This window comes from Glandiceps talaboti, chromosome 3, assembly GCF_964340395.1.
Source record: "Glandiceps talaboti chromosome 3, keGlaTala1.1, whole genome shotgun sequence".
In the NCBI taxonomy this organism is placed as follows: domain Eukaryota; kingdom Metazoa; phylum Hemichordata; class Enteropneusta; family Spengelidae; genus Glandiceps; species Glandiceps talaboti.
Window position 1 is genome coordinate 21,970,861 of NC_135551.1, and position 20,142 is coordinate 21,991,002.

At 34.6% G+C, this 20,142-nt stretch overlaps 2 protein-coding genes across 2 annotated transcripts in view; one reads left to right on the forward strand and one right to left on the reverse strand.

Moving 5' to 3' along the window:
- Nucleotides 1-2,578: 2,578 nt before the first annotated feature.
- Nucleotides 2,579-18,430, reverse strand: LOC144433213 (isoleucine--tRNA ligase, mitochondrial-like). Its single transcript, XM_078121522.1, has 23 exons — nucleotides 18,269-18,430; nucleotides 17,694-17,816; nucleotides 16,812-16,971; nucleotides 16,080-16,152; nucleotides 15,569-15,644; nucleotides 15,029-15,078; nucleotides 14,402-14,511; nucleotides 13,544-13,750; nucleotides 12,637-12,806; nucleotides 11,949-12,039; nucleotides 11,359-11,510; nucleotides 10,680-10,840; nucleotides 9,766-9,868; nucleotides 9,571-9,664; nucleotides 9,074-9,182; nucleotides 8,633-8,735; nucleotides 8,062-8,187; nucleotides 7,243-7,374; nucleotides 6,225-6,331; nucleotides 5,763-5,911; nucleotides 5,196-5,386; nucleotides 4,280-4,427; nucleotides 2,579-3,303 (listed from the first exon to the last, which is right to left on the reverse strand). Exons 1-23 carry the CDS (start codon nucleotides 18,428-18,430, stop codon nucleotides 3,155-3,157), a joined length of 2,946 nt encoding a protein of 981 aa, XP_077977648.1. The 3' UTR covers nucleotides 2,579-3,154.
- Nucleotides 18,431-19,018: 588 nt separating this feature from the next.
- Nucleotides 19,019-20,142, forward strand: part of LOC144433215 (SWI/SNF-related matrix-associated actin-dependent regulator of chromatin subfamily A containing DEAD/H box 1-like) — a 19,100-nt gene continuing 17,976 nt past the window's right edge. Inside the window, exon 1 of the mRNA XM_078121523.1 lies at nucleotides 19,019-19,262. Coding sequence (XP_077977649.1) covers nucleotides 19,130-19,262 — 133 coding nt within the window. The 5' untranslated portion in view covers nucleotides 19,019-19,129. The remainder of the gene's footprint in view (nucleotides 19,263-20,142) is intronic.

Consider the following 20,142-nt stretch of genomic DNA (forward strand, 5'->3'; position numbering starts at 1 on the left):
CTAGACAAAGCGTTACAATCATTCTTTTGGAAAAGGTGGTCATGTTATATTGTTAAAACAACTCACTTTCCATGTAACTTAAATTTCTTCCAAATTCAAGTTTTTAAATTATTTGTTTTCTCTTTACAAATCTTGTTTTTGTCATACACATTTTCTGATAATATCAATATGTCATGTTTCTTGGTTTAGGGGAATGCATGCAGAACTATATTTTGAGAGAATTATCATTTTTGGTGTTCAAAAATGTTAGGATAAATGGTAATTTGTAAGAGAGGAAACATGAAATGACATCACACAGTTATTAGGACACAGGAAATGACATCATACAGTAATGATTAATTTCAGTACTATATTTCTTTATGATAGCATGTCATTCTGAATTAATTTTTTTTTAGTTGGCCATTTATTTTGTTTATTGGTTTAAAAAAAATTAAAAATTTTCCCTCAAGGTGTTTTATTTTCAACATACAAAAGATAACTTTTCTGAAATTAAATGATAGACCAAAATAATTAACTCTAAAAAAGTGTGTATCATTATATCCAAAATTTCACAGATGCAAAAAGGAAGAGTTACGCTGCCTAATTGCCGTCACTTCTTTAAAACAGTACAATATAATAAGTTGATATGTATTCATAATAAGTCCATGCATGTAGAGTTCATATTTTCAAATAATTCCTATTTATTTGACTATTCGTATATAATGTTCAAGTATTTGAGATAATATTTGAGAAAGCAATTACTACAGTATAATATGTATGTATGATCCTAATCAAATGATGAGAGTGGATGGCTTGGAATCTGTTACCATGGTTTTTTTTCCTGAATAATTAAAAGTCCTTGAGCAAGACTTGAACCATGATTGTGCCCCAGTCAACCCAGCTGCATACTTGGGGGACCTGGTAGGATAGGGGTTGCAATGTGAATGTTTTTAATCCTATGCACTTACAGAGGCTGCAATGGATTGTATGCTCCCCAGGGAGTTGAAGTATAAAGGGTTATTGTGCTATTATAGGTCTGTGCCATAAAGCACATTGAGCAGGTGTGCGGTAAATAAAAACAATCATTGTATTATTATGATAATCTTTTGTACTTACTTTCATAACAGAATGACCTTTGAACTTTGACCTTATTTTTTTCTGCATCAGTATGTACTTAACAGAATGAACAAATATTAGCAGTCCCAGTTCTTAACCCCTCTTTCTGGCATGCTGTTATTATTATTATTATTATTTATAGCTGCAGTCAGTTGCTAAGTATCTTTTGTTTCGGACTTTATACTTTGATTGATACGCAAAGTTATAGTCTGGATGTCAGTTTCACAAATGGTTTTATGGTCATAAAACGAAACAAAATATTGTAAGATTTACACTAAAAACTTTTCAGTGTCAGGCTACACCTTACCCAGATATATAAAATTGTTTATACTTCTACAGCTTTGATTCATTGTTTGAATTTTAAAAGTTAATTTTATAAAATAAAGCAATAATTTCTGGTACCTGCAATATAAGAAATAATTGTTGCGTTCATTTGATAATGAATAATCTGTGAGCATTGATGACAACTAAGTTTTGTTGCCATGGTACTACAAAGTGTTGCTATGGTGATAGAATATTAATGCAAGTAACCTTGGAAAACAATTCATTTACAAGAGATAGGGGTTCTTTGTAAAGATAACATAATTTGTCACAGTTTGTTCTTTTCTTCGGAAAAGATTTTCAATTGCATGGTTAGACAGGTTATTATTTTTCACATTTTTTTTTTTGGTCTAATTCTGCATAAATTCATGGTTTTGTATAAATATGTTAATGAACATCATCAAATCTGTGCATTTTTAGGAGCTCTGTAAATTTGTTAATAACTTTTGACTGTAAATTTTCTGTCCTGTATGGGGGTCAGTTGTAACTTTTCACAAGGAGCCTTAAATTTTCGATTAAAAAAAAAATATTTGGGATTAAAATGTATTTTTGTGTGTTCTTGTATTCTGTTCGCCCCAGGTGTGATGTCATCATAGGATTGTTGAAGAACAGATATGAGACAAATGGAAATGTTTTCAAATAATTTTATTATAAAATTCATATCTTCACACATAATTCTATTTACAGTTTCAATAAAAAAAAAGTTCTAGGAGCCAAAGAAAATTATTCCTGTAAGCCATAATTTCCGACTGAATAAAAACTAGCAAAGAGTCACTTCAGAGCACCATACATATTAATTTGTAAACTGTACAACCAGATCTGATGTCCACTACCTTCAAACATCCCACCCTGTACTTGCAAACCATGAAACCCAAAGTAAAGTGATTCCATGGTATACCACAATAGTGTTACAGGAGAAATAAAGACGCCTTGGTGATTCACTCACAAGACACAATGTTTTTTACACACATACAGACAACTTCAAATGTAAAAGAAACAATTACATAGGTGCCGTGCACTGTGGGGGTGTAGAAGTAGTCAAGTTATCATGTTGATTATCAGTTGTAAAATAAACAATTGAAGCCATTACAATCATAAAGTTCAGGTGTAATTTTTTTCAGGTAAAGCCAGTTTCTACTGCACTGTAAAGGAATAATGTGTTATATCTTTTCAATATGATTAGGTAAAGGATCCTGCTGTGTGTGTTGTGTCTCTGTTATATTATTAGTCTCGAGTTGAATTGTGTCTCTGTGAAAATATTATGTTCCTTGGCTGAAACACTAAGGCAACTTCATTTCTCCTGTAATAGTGTTCATATCAAAGTACAAACATTAACTGTTTCAATTTCATTAACCTGTACCAATATAAGTACTTCCGAACACATGGCTCATAGGTCTTGTAGCTGTACAACCTGACATTGTGCCTAGTCCATTCTTTATCCTGATCAGGATATATATTCCTGACTGGTCTCATCCATTCATGCATCCCACCCCATACTCAATACACACAGACATTGTAAACACAGATCCCAAGGTTTTGTAGCTGTACAAACTTGCCTGGTGTCTAGTCCATTCTTTATCCCAATTGGGACGTATTCCTGACTGGTCTAGTCTCATCTATTCCATACTTATACTTCCATTCATGTATCCCACCCTGTACTTAATACTTCTAGACATCGTATACACAGATCCCAAGGTTTTGTACCTGTACAAACTCGCCTAGTGTCTAGTCCATTCATTCATGTATCCCACCCTGTACTTAATACTTCAAGACATCGTATACACGGCTCCATAGACCTTGTAGCGGTAAACTTACGACATCTTTCACATTTATTATGGGATGCAGGGTTTACCAGTAGAGTATATGATAACGTCTCTGTTACATCATCTATCAAAATATAATATAAGATAAGATAAGAATAGATTGAAATGAAACATATCTTCCTCAATGTCATCAACTTGATACTGTTCTGTGTACCAAAATGTTGAGATAAAATGAAGGACCTGGTGCTTGGAGTCTGAGCATTTCAGTACATAAATTGATATGGTAGAAAAGGACAGCATGAAATCCTTACTATGAACTACAATCAATTGATCATTTAATTAATCAATCGATCGATCGATCGATCAAAAGAATTTGTACAGTGCCATAATCCAATATGACAGGACATGTTGTTCCCTAAAAGTTACTGTGGAGAAAATGGATGCCAAGAACATATATGGTAATCACCACATTCCAGAACTCTAAAACAAAAACACTAGTAAGAAGGGATATTTTTACATTATCCGTAGAACAGGACGACATGGTTTCTGTGCTAAGGGTAAACAAGTATTAAAAGAAACAACAAATGTATCAATGAGCTGAACAGTGCATATAAAAGATTTCGATGACAGCTCTAAGTGTAATTTGACACCTAGAGAAGGTTGAGAGTTTTAATCTATAATGAAACAAGCAAAATTTGCATTCTGAAGTTATGTAAATACAACCAGTGACAGGAAAGCATTTACAAACGGAACTTGTGACAAACAGGGAAAGTAAATGACTAAATTAGATTAATTACACTTTGCACAGCATTGTTGGAAATACAGAGACAAGTATTACATTCCATCATGTCATAAGTACAATTGTATGGCCTCTTTACATAATAGTTTACATTCACAGAAGAATTTCAAGTTTCCCCTGGTATTTCATGTACTTGTAAAAAGGCCATAAAACTGTTCTTATCCAACCATACTTGTCTTTGTACTTCCAACGTGTTGTGCCAAGTGTTAATAATCCAATTCACTTGTTTACCTTCCCTGGTTGTAACAGGTTACACTTATAAATGCTTGTATCTGAAACAGTACCAAATATATGTTCCTACCTTCATTATTGTGTACATATTCACTTTGTAGAGAAATCTGCCCAACCTGTGTATCTTCATCTACCATCGTGTCTGTTACCGTGGTATAGGATACCATTAGTATCTCAGCTAATTGGGAAGAACATGATGTTTTATCATCTTGAAATGACTGATGGGGGAAGAAAACAAAATTTCATTACAGTCATTTTGCTTGCTAACAGAGCTATTTAGTTAGCTGTGTTAATAGAGATACCATATAAATAATTGTAGTACTGTATTTAGGAAAAAATACAACCACTGAGTACATTTGACAATGAAGAATATCCATGAAACAGGCCTTAGTTCTGTAAATAAGAAGACACTAAACATTTACATATTTAAATCTGACCAATAAGAAGACACTAAACATTCACATATTCAAATCTGACCAATAAGAAGACACTTAACATTTACATACTTAAATCTGTCCAATGAGAAGACACTAAACATTTACATATTTAAATCTGACCAATACTGCTCCATAATATAAACAATTTAGTATGTACAGAAATGCAAATAATTCTTTGATCTGACAAATCAACACAACAAACTAAAATGCACCAATCACTCCCTCCCTCCCTTCCTTCCTCCCTCTATCCATCCATACATCCATCCATCCATCCCACCTTCCACCCATCCATCCCACCTTCCATCCATCCCTCAATCCATCCATCCATACATCCATCCATCTCTGTAATAATCAATCAACAAATAATATAAATCTATCAATCTACTGAAATATGAATCAACTATCTCATTAATACTACATACAATGTTGAAGATTTTTGAAAAGATGCATATACATTTCAATCATAGCTGTTGAATTCATAAGACAGTTAGAATAAAAAAGTGTCAATTTTGCCATTTTCCTCGACTATAAAAGTTTTGGTATTCCTACCTGTAGCAATGTGAGGAGTTCTTTATTATCAGTATGTATAGTGACATCATATTCCAGACTCTTTGGTGGGTCTATTTCTTTCAACAGAGTGTCTCTGATATGTGATAGTATGTCTATGGTTTTCACAAGTGTGGGTTGATTCCAGTCTGAGGGACAGTAGCACCAGCCTGTCTTGAAGACACTTTTATATTCTGTGGAACAGTATATGGTGGCATAAATATTGAATTCAATTAATCAATGCATTCATGAAGGGAGATAAAAGATAATGAATGAACTGTTGGACAGTTGTTGACTAATTTTTAGCAGATGGCTTTGCCTGCCATTTTAGCTCCCATGTGCTACAAAACTGATATGGGAGAGGAAGTTATTCCATGTGTGTGTATGTCTGTGTTTGAGTGTCTGTGTCTGTGTCTGTGTCTGTTTGTATATGTATGTGTCTGTATCTGCATTTGTGTGTGTCTGTGTCTGTGTGTCTGTGTCTGCATAGGACGGTGCTTGGCTATCTTATGACTAATCTAGTTGTCATGATAACTCTATAGCAAGGTGATTTGCTGGCTTATGACTAACCTTGGTTGCCATGGTATCTGTGTAGAGATGTTTCCTCTGCCAAGTGAGGTACTATAGGTGCTATAGCTGTACATAATACTTGTAACATAAGATGTAACACAGTCTGACAGGACCTCCTAGCCAAACTATCACTGGCTTCACTGTACAGTCTGTAAACACAACCAGAGTTTGAACTTTTTTTATTGTCTATTTATTTTCAATACATAGATTATTAACATATCATTTGAATATCTACACTGAAATACAACAGATTTAGTTTACATACAAGTTATGGAATTTATACCCCCATGCCATATCCAATCAAGGACAGACAGACAGACAGACAGACAGACAGACAGACAGACAGACAGGCAGGCAGGCAGGCAGGTAGACAGACAGACAGACAGACAGACAGACAGACAGAGACAGACAGACAGACAGACAGACAGACAGACAGACAGACAATGATAATCCCATTCTTACCTATCCTTGACAGTGTCTAGATAAAATGAGGATATTTTATTGTAAATCAAGTTCATAGTCAGATTGGTGACTTTACTGAAATCGACATCATCATATGCACTGGTCACCTGTAATAAGACAATATCAAGAAATGGTAAAATGACAAATAAGGAATTAAAATGAGATGAGAAGAATAGCAGTTGTCTGATTCACATGTGTGCCTTGCAGTCCCATACACTGAAAACCTACTAGAGCAATGTGTATGTGTGTACTAGACAGTAACCAGGGACGCTCAAACAAACTGAGAAAAAATTACAACCCATGACACCAAAGTAAAGCATTTTCTGTATGTACAACAATCGTTTATAGCATCCATATCAAGTGTAAAAGTATACTGTTTCATTTGCTAATTGCCCACATTAGAAAGGCCACATGCTAGTCTTGTAAATAAACCAACTGAAACAGTATACTTTTACACTTGATATGAATGCTATAAACGAGTGTAGCACAGGGAAAGTGCTTTATTTCAGTGTTACTCAATGCACATGATTTGTGAAAGAGTTTTTCCCCAGGTGAACTCTGTCATCATGCAAATAACCACCATCAGTGACATTGTTTGTGTATACAGGTGTTAAAGGGGAATATCACTCCAGGAAATAGAGACATTTTCATAAACTATGGATTCAGGAGAGTAATTTTATGAATACAATTACTTGCGATTTCAGAGAAACGTCAAGTAAATCTTGTGCATTTATATGGTATCTTTGCTACGGGCTATTGCATCATGGGAGTTAGCTGAAATAATGTATTCAAAGGTTACACACTGAATATTCATGACAGCTGTGTTACACTGAAATGTATAGTCATTTTTGTATGTGTATTGTAGACAGGAGAACACAAAGTTTAACCAAATTCAACCTGGTGGTTTTTATAAACTTCAGATGGGTATATAAGAACAAACAAATATCGCTTTCTGATATTATGTGAAAATGTGAGACATCCCCTAAATAAACACATAGGAATGATAATTTGTCTTTACCTGTTGTTGATATTCATAGAGTAAATGTAGTATATATCTATCAATGCAATACAGATTATCTGGTGATAGTGTATCACAGCTAACATCAAAATCATACAAGTTACCAAGGCAATAACGTAGCGTATTACGTATCTGAAACAAACAAATTGAATACAGTTTATTTCATTAATGGCAAATTATACAATTTTACACTTCATCAATCAATCAATCAATCAATCAATCAATCAATCAGTCAGTGAATTATGCAATCAGTTGGTCTGTCAATCAGTTGAACAGTATTAAGGAAGTAAGGTAGTCATTCAGTTACTACAGTGACTGTCCATCTCTCATTCATTCATTCATTCATCCATTCATTTTTTTCATTCATTTGTTCTTTAAGTCAGTCACTCATTCTTTCAGTCAGTCAGACTTTCAGTTAGTCAGTCACTCAGTCAGTCACTCAGTCAGTGAGTTACTCAGTCAGTCAGTCCATCAGTCAGTTAGTTAGTCCGTCAGACATTCAGTCAGTCAGTCAGTCAGTCATTCAGTCATTCAGTCACTCAGTCACTCAGTGAGTTACTCAGTCAGTCAGTCAGTCAGTCAGTCAGTCAGTCAGTCAGTCGGTCAGTCCATCAGTAAAACAGTTAGTCCATCAGACATTCAGCCAATCAGTCTGTCAGTCAGTCACTCAGTCACTACTGTCAGCTACTTGCATTCATTATAAAATTTCATAGATGTTGTGCTTATGTTTGGACATTACACTCAGAACAGACAAGATACCTTTATCTACACTGACAGTAAAAACACAACATGATACTAAATTACACTCTTCAGTCTTACCTTCAATATCTTCTGACTGCACATAGTAAAATGTTCTGGACTGATATAAATTTTTCCAAGGACATTAGATTCTGCTATTTTCCACCTGAGTATATCTGCACCATAGGCTGGTTCTTTTTTCTTATTCTGAGATATATACAAAGAAAACCATTGTGAGTTTAATGAGAATGCATGTACTACATCAGCATCAACTTTACCACGGTAGAATGCTGTGTCCACCCTGCTAATTTGCCTGAAAACTTAAAAGTGATTACATCAAAATTTAATCAACTTAAATCATCAAAACTTTGCCATATATGAAGGCTTGTTCCTGGTACATTGTAATGATAAAATGAAATTGGTATTTACCATCTTGTTTTCAAGGAAATCAACAATCCATTATTTTCTCACAAAGTTAACACAGCAACCGGCAGCCATTTTGGATTCTAAACTGGGTCAATTTTTAAGATCATCATGGCCTCCACTTCAAAATGTATGCACTGACCCCTGATATTTTTTCTTGATTTCAACTGAGAATGGAACATTTTTTTTTAGAAACAAAGTAAATTATGAGCTGAGATTTCGTACTTACTTTTCCACCATTGATAATGATATCAGGATCAATTACATTGCCCAATGATTTGGACATTTTTCTACCTTCCTCATCCAATGTAAAACCATGGACATATAGATTCCTATTTAGGAAAAAAACAAATATCATCAAAGAACTGGTTTGTGAAATGTTGTGAATTTCAAACAATTTGCAAAATATTTTACTCATCAAATTTTTTTTTTTTTTTTTTTTTTTTTTTTTTAAATTTATTTATTTATTTACTTCGAGTATGTGCTCATAAAAAAAACTATTTTTTGCTTACCTGTATGGGGCAGTGCCAAAAATATGAACTTAGTGAATATATTAACCACTGAGACCATGCACTGTACTTGTATTTGATGTTTACTTGTGCCAGTGATTGCTACGCTTGTTAACAAAGATTCTCGGAAACCATGCACTGTACTATTTTTTTATGTTTACCTGTATGGGGCAGTGCCATTAATTGCTACACTTGTCAACAAAGACCTCTGAAACCATGCACCATATTGATCTTCACCTTCCCAGTATACATCAGCAATGTTTCCTGTATCTGAAGGAGATATCACAGAGATGTCTAATCAAATCGGGTATAGGAGGAGAAAGGAGTGATGTCTGAACTCTATGTCTGTAATGGTACATATATGTCTATCTATCTGTCTATATGTCTGTCTGTCTGTCTGTCTGTCTGTCTGTCTGTCTGTCTGTCTGTCTGCCTACCTGTCTGTGTCTTGCTGTACTTGCCTGCCTGTATGTCCCTCTACCTGTCTGCCTGTCTGTCTGTCTGTTTGTATCTACCTGTCTGCCTGTATATCCCTCTACCTGTCTGTCTGTCTGTCTGTCTGTCTGTCTGTCCCTCACTCTCTTTTCACATTCTCAATTGCACGTGCAAATAGCAGTGAATATCAATAATGAATTGAAACTGCCTTATGGTATTATACCTTTGAGTACATGTGCCCAGGAAGATCCACTGTCAAACCAAATATCCAGGATATCATCACCACGAATAAATTCCCTCTGTTCATCTACACCACTCTGGAATATAAACATTATTAGAATATACAGAAACATCTCAGATATGTTTAAACTTTATTTATTCTTTGTGATAAGTTAAATGATAAATAGTTCAAACTTACTTTTGACAGAACAGATTTGGGTAAAAGTTGATCCATTGGTAATGTCCACCAACAATCACTGCCATGTTGTTTTATAAGGTTTATAACATGATCTGTGGTCTCTCTGAAACATTGAACAAACAGTATGACTTTAGTAGTTGAAACAGTATGATACAACTGCCGACATCAGACTGTGGACAAACAGAATCTGTTACAAACAGGGAAAGTAAACAACTGAATTGGCACTGCATGTTGGAAGTACAGAGACTTGTATTACATTCCATCATTTGATAAAAACAGTTTTATGGACACTTTATATAATAATTCACGTTCAAAAACAAATTTCCAGTTCCCCTGGCACTTCATGTACACATAAAGAGGCCATAAAACTGTTCTTATCAAACCATAGTGTGTAGCACAAGTCTCTGCTGTTCCAATATGCTGTGCCAAGTGTTATTAATCGAATTCATTTGTATACGTTCCCTGTTTGTAACAGGTTCTGTTTGTCCACAGTCTGATGTCGGCAGTTGTAATTTGTTTCGGTAGCATTTCACAGGTACATTGCATTTAGGTACATGATCATAAACTTTACCAACAATTCTAAAATAAATCTTCAAGATCTTAGTATTATCAGGGGAATATCAGTTATAATACTGTATCTTTTTGTATACAGGGTTTTCCCACGATCAAAACTTTGTACAAATATTACCCCTGGCACAAACCAATAATGGCACAATATCCAATTATACTTTCACCACTCCCTGGGGAGAATACAATCCCAGCAATATGAGGACATCAAGACCAACCTAGTGACGGTTTTAAGCGGGATGATAAGATATAGGATCAAATCATTCACATGGCAAGCTCCGTCCTGCCAAGTACCCATTTATACAACTGGTTTAATCTATAATCCTTTCATAAAATTGAGATGTTACCTTGTCAGTAATGGTTGTTTCGTGTGTTTATCATAGAATACAGGTAATGGTACACCCCATACTCGTTGTCTTGATATACACCAATTTGTTCTACCAGCCAAATGTGCACTCATACTATTGTTAGCATGTTTTGGTCTCATTGGAATCTCAGCAATACATTGCTGAAAATGAACACAGAGAAAACATCGGTAGATAAATAAAGCTAGTATGTTCTGGTTGATTTGATTATCTTATATATAAATCGTGACCAGCATCAAGGCATGTACTGTATAGTAGTATTGCTTTAATTATACAGTTGACTTCAACAAATTTTTATTTTCCCATAGAGCTAACATTGTAACAGTATTTGGCGGCCATTTTGTTCGAGAATGGGTTAATTTTTAAGATCATTTTGACAACTATTTCAAAAATTTGCATGGTGATCCCTAATTTTTGTTCTTCAATTTAACTGAGAATAGCGTTAGATTTTCTGAGCAAAGTAACAACAAAATTTAACGACTCTACTTTCTAAAGCCAATGCTGCCTTGAAATATCTGCCACTCAAAAAAAAATTGATCAACCAATGAAAATGATGGATCCAAAATCATCTATTTTCCTATTCTATATCACAATTTGTGCCAGATTTGAATAAAATTGACATGTATTACTTGCTCAGATATTATTAAAAGTTTCAACTTACCAAAGCTTTGTCTTTGAGTGCAGCAGTGTCTATAAACCACTGTGTACTAGCCCTGATAATGACAGGTTTCTTCGTCCTCCAGTCATAAGGATAGCTATGCTGATACTTCCCAACATATGCAATCCTACCATCACTTTCAAGCATTCTGAGTACTGGAGGAAAGAAAAAATTGGGAGAAATACTAACAAACCTATGTAGGAGTGTACAAGAGGTTGACCTAACTTTAACCCATACCAAGCAGATTTCTAAAACCTATACTAGTATATCATATTTCAGAACTCATAAAGACAAAACATTGTATACTTTGGCCACTGGGGGCGCTATTTGTCTGCAGATTTTGGCCAGAATGCTGGGCAAGAATCCTTCAGCACTGTGTATAGTGCACTTTACAAATCACGGTTCCTAACATTTCATGGTAAAGTTCACTGATAAGATAACACTAATGCAAAAACGTTGGATTGAAACCCTGGCCTTTAAGTTCAAACTAAGCTAAGGAAACATAGTCAAGTCAATGCAATGACATACAAGACATATGTATGTGAGAAGATTATATTCCTTATTTTAGGCTATCCATAATTGTAACAACTTACCGATATCATTGGCTTCTGTTAGGACATTTTTGAATTTCAATTCTTCCCCGACATCTTCAGTGTACAGGCCATCCTCATCAACCATACATTTCTGTGTAAGTATTTAGTACATAACAAGTTAGGAGTACTTACTTTAATACAACTGCTGACATCAGACTATAGACAATCAGAACCTGTTACAAAAAAGAGAAAGTGAACAGATGAATTGAATTAAAAACACTTGACATAGCATGTTGGAACAGCGGAGACTTGTATTACACACTATGGTTTGATAAGATCAGTTTTATGGCCTCTTTATGTGTACATGAAATGCTAGAGGAACTGAAAATTTGTTTGTGAACATGAAATATTACGTAAAGTGGCCATAAAACTGTTCTTATCAAATGATGAAATGTAATACAAGTCTCTGCTATTCCAATATGCTGTGCCAAGTGTTACTAATCCAATTCAGTTGTTTACTTTCCCTGTTTGTAACATGTTCTGTTCTTCCACAGTCTGATATTGGCAGTTGTATATACCACAGAAAGCGTGATAACACTGAATAATTTGTTAACATTTTGCGATGTAAAAATGAAATAATATAGTGAAGAGTACTAACAAGCAAAACAGTTTTTCAAAACTTTTTTCTGAACACATTGTGCAAATTCCAAAAAAATGGAAATGTCAGAAATTCTGTAATGAAACTTACCAAGGAAAGATTATTTTCGACACCAACAACATAGTCTTCATCACCATGTGCAGGAGCAGTGTGTACTAAACCTGTACCTGTTGACATCTTTACATGGTTAGCTGGTAGTAATGGTGATGTCTTGTTCCTGACAAATGGATGTTGACACACAACTCCATCTAAATCATTACCTGGAAATTCAAAATACTAAGATATATCTAACCTAGAAACTAAGCATATCAGCTTCAATGAATGAATGAATGAATGAATGAAATTTATTTCACCAGATAAACAAAAATAAGTAACACTTTCAAAAAAAATATGATACAAATATACAAAATGAATGCAAAAGAAATACACAATTGGTATGTGATGTGGACCATGGAAATAGTTCAGCAGAACTAGGCTTTGTTTTCCTTCTACGTTGTTCAATGTTTTCCTTCTTCACTGTGAGGAATGAGAAGTCATGAACCAAAGATAGTTCATGTAATTGAGGAAACCCCCAATGATCAGAATGATGTAAACAGTGTATATAAATAGCATCCTGATCTGACATAATATACCATATTCGGACATTATGTAACTGCCCCAAATAAACACTAACTTATTATGGGCAAAATTCTGTGTTTGATTACATGAACACCCTGAAGGATGAGTGTCACCCTCCATCAACATTAACCAACAATTTTAAAGTTGTATTTAGACTTGGGTGATAACAGTATTTCACTCTTACAAACTGTAGCAAGGAACTTATTTCTTTCAATTTTGTTATTTGTAGTTTCTTATTGGTGTCTGCATGGTTGTATCAAACAGAGCGAGTGAACAGTAATCTGCAATGAGCTGTATAATTTTAATCATCAGTATTGCTCCACAACACGTCTTACAATTCTAACAGGCCTGATTAAAGAATAAAAAGCAGTCAACTTACCAGGAATAGTATATGTAACAATAAATTTAGCACCAATCACCTCAGATACTTCTTGTAACCGTTCAGCTGCCAGTATATAATGCTCTCCATTCTCAACATTTCTTACAACACAGTAGTTCTTATTTGGCATGTAACAGACAGCCTCATTGGCTGGCAATGTCCATGGTGTAGTGGTCCAAATAAGGCAATATAATGATGTCACAGCACCTATCATTGGTTAGAAAGCCAGGGTAGATAATCAGGTCAGATAAAGTCAACAGCCTCTGGTAGTAAGTATACACTGAGACTGATGATGATGATAGTTATAGGAACTTTGCATACAAAATAATGGACCAGGAACATACCCAGAGATGCAAAAATAACAGAATCTCACACTCTCATGGACTGAGATGGAATATCTCACACAAGATGTCAAATTTCTGTCTCAAACGAGAAAGTAGACCAATATGAAACAAAGAAATTCCCTAGTGTTGAGATATTAAATCTTAGACAATTGGAGTGTGGGATTATTTTTCGTGTGTCCTCCTTATTGTGGAAATAAAAACAAACTGTAACTCATTTAATGCATTCCTACCAAATGAGGGATCAAATCGATTTTACACTTGTTGTCTCACTCTCAGACTACCAGGACACCAGTAATAATGTTCATGGACTCTGGGTTCATAGTACCAAATGGAAATTTCTACTCACATTCAGAAAAAAATATTTTTGAAAATAAATCCCAAATTTTTGCCATGATCTCGTCAGCATCATCAGGGGTGTTTTTGTACTACTATACTAAAAAGTTGGAAATTAACGTTGCTTCATTTCTGTTCACTTTTACATACAGTGATGATGAAGTACAGGTGTAAAACTTACCAATGGTAGATACTAGTTTATCTGGTAACCTTTCTACAGGAAATTTTACATACAGTGATGGTGAAATATGGTTGGCATTGTACTCTAGTTCAGCTTCTGCTAAAGCTGTTCTACAAAAAAAATATCAACAGTAAACCTAAAAACATTACAATCAGACAAAAGAAGTCATCGTTTGAAATTGAAGTAAGTTTCACAGATGAATGTATGGAAGTAAATAAGCGTACAGTACACAAATAGGTCATATCCTGTTATTGTAAAGACAAAAGGTTGCATACTATTGCCACTAGGGGGCAATATTCAACAACAGATTTTTGATTGGAAATGTGAGCCAAAATCATTCAATTCAACTTTGAAAATCATCCTTGTCCAATGTTTCATGGCAACTGCTGATAGCATTCTAGGCTAGTTCCAGCATTTGTACTTCTTTTTTATTGTCTTAGAAAAACAGATTTTTGCACCCAATTTATTGACAGCTTCTTGTACTGCCATGCATTTGACATACATTAGATATCTTACTAGTTATTCAGAATGCAGCTGACTTGACATTAGTTGAAAGTATGAGGGACCTATACTTGGTGAAACGACTGATATTTCAACTTCTTAAGCATCTAATTAATAAATCTTTACCTTGCTGATGGTGACCAGTTCACTGGTTTTAAATCTCTGAAAACATAGCCCTGAAAACGAAAACGGACACATCATATGAAATTAAAATTGTCATGTTTTATATTTGCAGAACACATGTCATAAATCATAAATGTAAGTGTTTTGTAAAATTGTTGTGCTGTTCTTAAAATCTGCCGATCTCATGATACTCTGTGAACAGGGCAAAAGCTAGTCAGAATGAAATTATGGGAAGAGCTCAAAATTGGTAATTAGGATAGCAGTGCGACCCCCCTGTGTCAGTCAACTTAACATTCACATTAACCTCCGTCATCATATTGTTTAGTAACTCATTAGGTACCCATCAGGGTGGTTGCATCAATCACAGTCAAAGTGTTTAGAAACCTGTATAATTCAGGGGAGGGGGAAGGGGGAGGGGTATAATTTGGTACAGTAACCTGGATAATTTGGCTAAAAACTTGTCGGTACATAATTAAAATTAACAAATCTGTGGACTGGAGCTGTCTGACGGGACTCAATCTTCGTATTTACTGAAAACCTTACCTTGTCATACATATCATAAAATACTTGAAGCTGACTGACTTCAAATTCTTTATCAAAAGTGTAATAACAATTATTCCTAAGAAAATAGAAGAAAACAGCAATGTTTAGAAATCAATCAAAAATTAATTTCAATCGGAGGATTTCAATCAGTCTATCATTTCATAAATATAGGATATTTGTCATTGACTTTATGATCTTACAGGCCCACTTCAGATTAAGATTGTAATTTGAAAGGCGGTTGTCATGTACTATACAAAAAGTTGGTCCAACACGAAAGAATAATCCTATGTAATCTTTACTGCTCCGATGATAAGACAAGAGTAATGCAAGATCCTGGGATTAAATCGCTGGCCTCTAAATTCATGTATCAAGGACTTCCTGATAAACAACTTTGATATTGTATTTTATGTAAGTTTATCATCTCTTTGTTTGGGTACTGACAAATCTAGAATTCATAGCACACATGTCATTACCATAATATGTCAAAGGTCATGACCTTATGTGAACTTACCAATCAGCCATTACTCCCCATCTTTTGAATGCTTTCATTTGTGTCTTGATGGTCTTCTCTGCAAACTTACGAGCTGTAATAGTTACATTAATTAAAGTTAAGCATGTCATCACTTTAGACTAGACGCAATACTTTCTTTTTGTCAGAAGCAAACATCATTATACAAACGTTGATTACACTTTAGCAGTAAGCACCATAACAGTTCACATTTCTTTAAATAATAATTGTAGTTTTTACTAAATTACAGTTGTAATATCTTGTCAGTGTTTTTCTTGAGGGCAGAAAGAAGGAAGGTTCTCAAGTATTTCCTCAAGGTTCAGGGCCCCTCTAAATTATGGGAATCTACGAAAGTATCACTAGATTCCCCCGTTACCATGGTTACCAAATCTTAGCAAACCGCAGAACACTTTTTTTGCAAGTAGTTTTGTTACATGTAATGACTTACTTTTCCTAGTGCTGACTGAATCAAGCAGTTAAATTTGTGTATGGGTATGGCTATACATACCCAGTGTAAGCAAGTAAGCAAGTAACATTGACCCGAGTTGCTGAGTCATTTAGGAAGGTATCCTACCGAACTCATCGATCAAGATGTGGAAACTTATACAAATTTTACCAAATTTCCCCTTTTGTTACAGAAGTTCCAAAACGTTAACAAAGATGTCGATCCTACATACTGTATGACAAAAAATATCTATTCCAGTTTACTCCGATGCAAGGATAAGTTAAGTTTACCTGTATGCCTAATTTCTTGTGGTGAAAGTTTGTTAAAATCTTCAGGTTTAAGTGATAATGCTTTGATTTCTATTGGAAGGCCATGACAGTCCCATCCTGGAATGTAGTGTACTTTAAAACCTTGTAATAATTTATATCTATTCAAAATGTCTTTCAAAATCTAGAAAAGAGAATGAATACAAGAAAGATAACATCGATCACTAACGAAATAAGAAGGCAAATGAATGTGGAAAAAAAAATTTTTTTCTTTCAATGTTCAATTTTTAACCTAGGTCAGAAAACATCCTTTTTCCAAATAACTGCATTTATTGTACTTTGCTTCCATAACTTAAAAGATAGTTTAAGTGTACTAAGAATGCAGAGACAAGGAAAAAAGTTGTTTTGCATTTGTGAGACACGAACCTGAACATGGCGGTATATGTATAAGGGGATCTCCTTATGGAATATCTCCATCATCTAAGTTATGACATGAAGTAAGTTATTTTTTAGCAGACAACATTGGAAGATAAATATTCACTTGCATAATCTGGTGTTTTTACTTGTTTTTGGTACTTCATTACCATATCTTCGATCGTTATTAATTCAGATTATTTATTCTGTCAATTTGATGAATAACAATAATCTTTATTGGTTCAAATAAATCTAAAAACTTGTTGAATGGTCACCACTCACTTAGCATCCCCTCGTACCCATGTGTTAAAAGAGGAGAGAACACCTGTATTGTTCAGTATGGACAAAGTGAGGATCATCCTCGTTACATACAGAGCTGATTCATTTCTAACCTCCTGCAGAGGTGAGAGGTATATGTGCGTATTGTTCAGCTGCCAACAACCCTCACTCTCTTTTCTCTTGCGAATAAATTGACTGCCTCTAGCCTCTTACCTTATTGACTGCATGTCCAACATGAGGATCACCATTTGCATATGGTGGTCCATCATGAAGACAGAATTCTTTATCTCTCCTCTGTTTTCTCTGCCATGAATAAAGCTCAGTAAAACCACAGCTCTGTTTTGCAAAATGTAGGATGTGTGAGTAATAAGTTTTAATATAACCATGGATGTATTAGGAATGTATTATATTAGGGAGAAGCCTTCTCTCTGATACACCATGATAAACCAACATAGAAAGACAGATGAACAATCATTTGAATATATAAACATATGCATTTTTAAGTATTTATCCCTTAAGTTTTAGGACTGTCTCCTTTTTTAGGGTGTAATTTTATTCTGTGGAGACTGTGACTCAGTGTGAGACTGAATCAGTGAATATTGAATAATTCATATTGATTTTTATTATTTCTAAATTATTTATCATCAAAGTGTACAAAATGATCTGCCTTGGGTCCTTGTCTAATTCTCTGTTTCATACTTTGACCTATCGGTTTTACAATATTTCAATTGAATGCATAACTATAAAAAGTCAAGAAATATGCAAATGATTTTCTTGCCAATGTTTACCTTTTGAATTTCGTTCTCACGTGCTCCTGCGCCCCACAGTTCAAACGATGTCTTTGGCAAGTTCAACGTAGAACTATATTTTTTGGTTGCATAACGCCGTCTTTGGGGGTTACCAACTTTAAGGAAGCAGCGCCAACACATTACATTTCTTACGGATAACATTTTGGATATTGCCTTTGAAACTGTGTCCGCCTCGTTGAACAAGAACATGAAAAACCAAACTACATTAAAGCTCCAATGGGCGCAGCCATTTTTTATTGATATTGAGGCTCATGACCTGTATTGACCCCAGTAAAAGGCTGTACGTCAGAATAATAAAGTTGCAAGTTATTCGTAAATCTAACTATTGTTTTTATTTCACGGAAGAATTTCTTTTAATATCTAGTTATATTTTCAGTACTTTTATTGATTACTACATGATAAAAATGGATTGAAAATAATTTGTACGAGAAGATTCAAATGCAAACTTTTATTTGTTGTTGGCAGAGGGGAATAGTGAGCATGCGTTGTAGTCAAACCGGAAATAGCGGGAAGTTCATCGAAAGTAGCAGAATCAGCTGAATCGTCGAACCGTAGTTAATTTTCACGTTAAATTTGGCTTACACTAACAGAATTTACTTCAATCTCAGCAAATTTCGGTGAAATAACCAGAAAAGATAAGCCTTTTGTCGTCAGACCGTCTCTTCTTGCAAAGAATCTTCGTTCTGTTTTGTTCATACATACCGGTAACAATTACTAACATTACATTATTCGCTGCGGTGTTCTCTTTCGTTAGTTACACAACGTACTGGCATTTAGAACAATTGCTGGACAACGCACGAATCTTGTTACATCGGCATAAGACCGAGGAAATCGAGAAAAATGTCGCTGTTTAATAAATTCCGATACCAGAAACGGAGTCCACCGGCAACAATGAAGAAAACGTCGGATGTGACAGAAAAAGATGAAGATGACATTGATGGACTCCCGTCTACACCGCCGTTGTCTGGAGCTGGTATGTAACATGCATGTTATGCATGTTGAATTTTAAGACCGTGCACATATTAGGACATATGTCCCCACATGTATGGTTCAGTGTTATAAATTGAAAAGTATAGATTCAATATATTTGTAGATTATGAAATGGTACATTATAACAATAATTCAAATTATGAATACAATACAGACACGTCCAGTGTACCGATCCAAAATGGCTAACAAGAAAAAATGACAACTAAAATCCATATAACTCTCAATTGTCATCCTCACAACCCATCTCCCTAGATTTGTAACAAAAGGAAGTGATTGAGATACTTCATTGTGTATATTTATAACATATCATTATCAAGGTCTTCTATTTTAAAAAGTTAAAGCATCTAACAATGAGTTTCATTTTGAACTTTTTACGTCGTTTTATATTTCAAAAAAAGGGAACAGCAGCACAGAAAATGAAAGACATGTATGCTATTGTAGTCTTACAGTGGAGCGTTCAAGGAAGTGCCTTCATGTCATGAATATTCATGTTAAATCAGTATCGGGTCAAAAGGTGACTCTCTAGTTCCAGACAGCAAAATAATTCCATTGTCCATGTCAATAAATTATAACATTAGAGGGTTGGGGTGGGGGGAGTTACATGTTTAAAAAGGATGTAAACCCTGTGTGGTAATTCTGCTGAACTACATGTACTCTGAAGGAGCAGAGCTTTAAATCTTTAATATTCTTGCTAAACAGACATTTTTACATGTTTTCCAACCATAGATATCTGCCATCTCATGATTACGAATATTACATAATATAAAGAATCACTCGTTCATTTTCACAAGTAATGTCACTTTGAGATACCTTTCATCGAAAAACTTGAAAAACTTAGTCAGTGATGAATTCACAACTGTCAA

What these genes read in the sequence shown, in the direction of transcription:
- LOC144433213 (XM_078121522.1), bottom strand. Translation starts at nt 18,430, where the DNA reads ATGTTATCCGTAAGAAATGTAATGTGTTGGCGCTGCTTCCTTAAAGTT. An exon ending in TAAACTAGTATCTACCATTG is followed by an intron (nt 13,751 to 14,401) that starts GTAAGTTTTACA and finishes AACCAATGATAG; the next exon opens with GTGCTGTGACATCATTATAT. An exon ending in AACTCCTCACATTGCTACAG is followed by an intron (nt 4,428 to 5,195) that starts GTAGGAATACCA and finishes TTCCCCCATCAG; the next exon opens with TCATTTCAAGATGATAAAAC.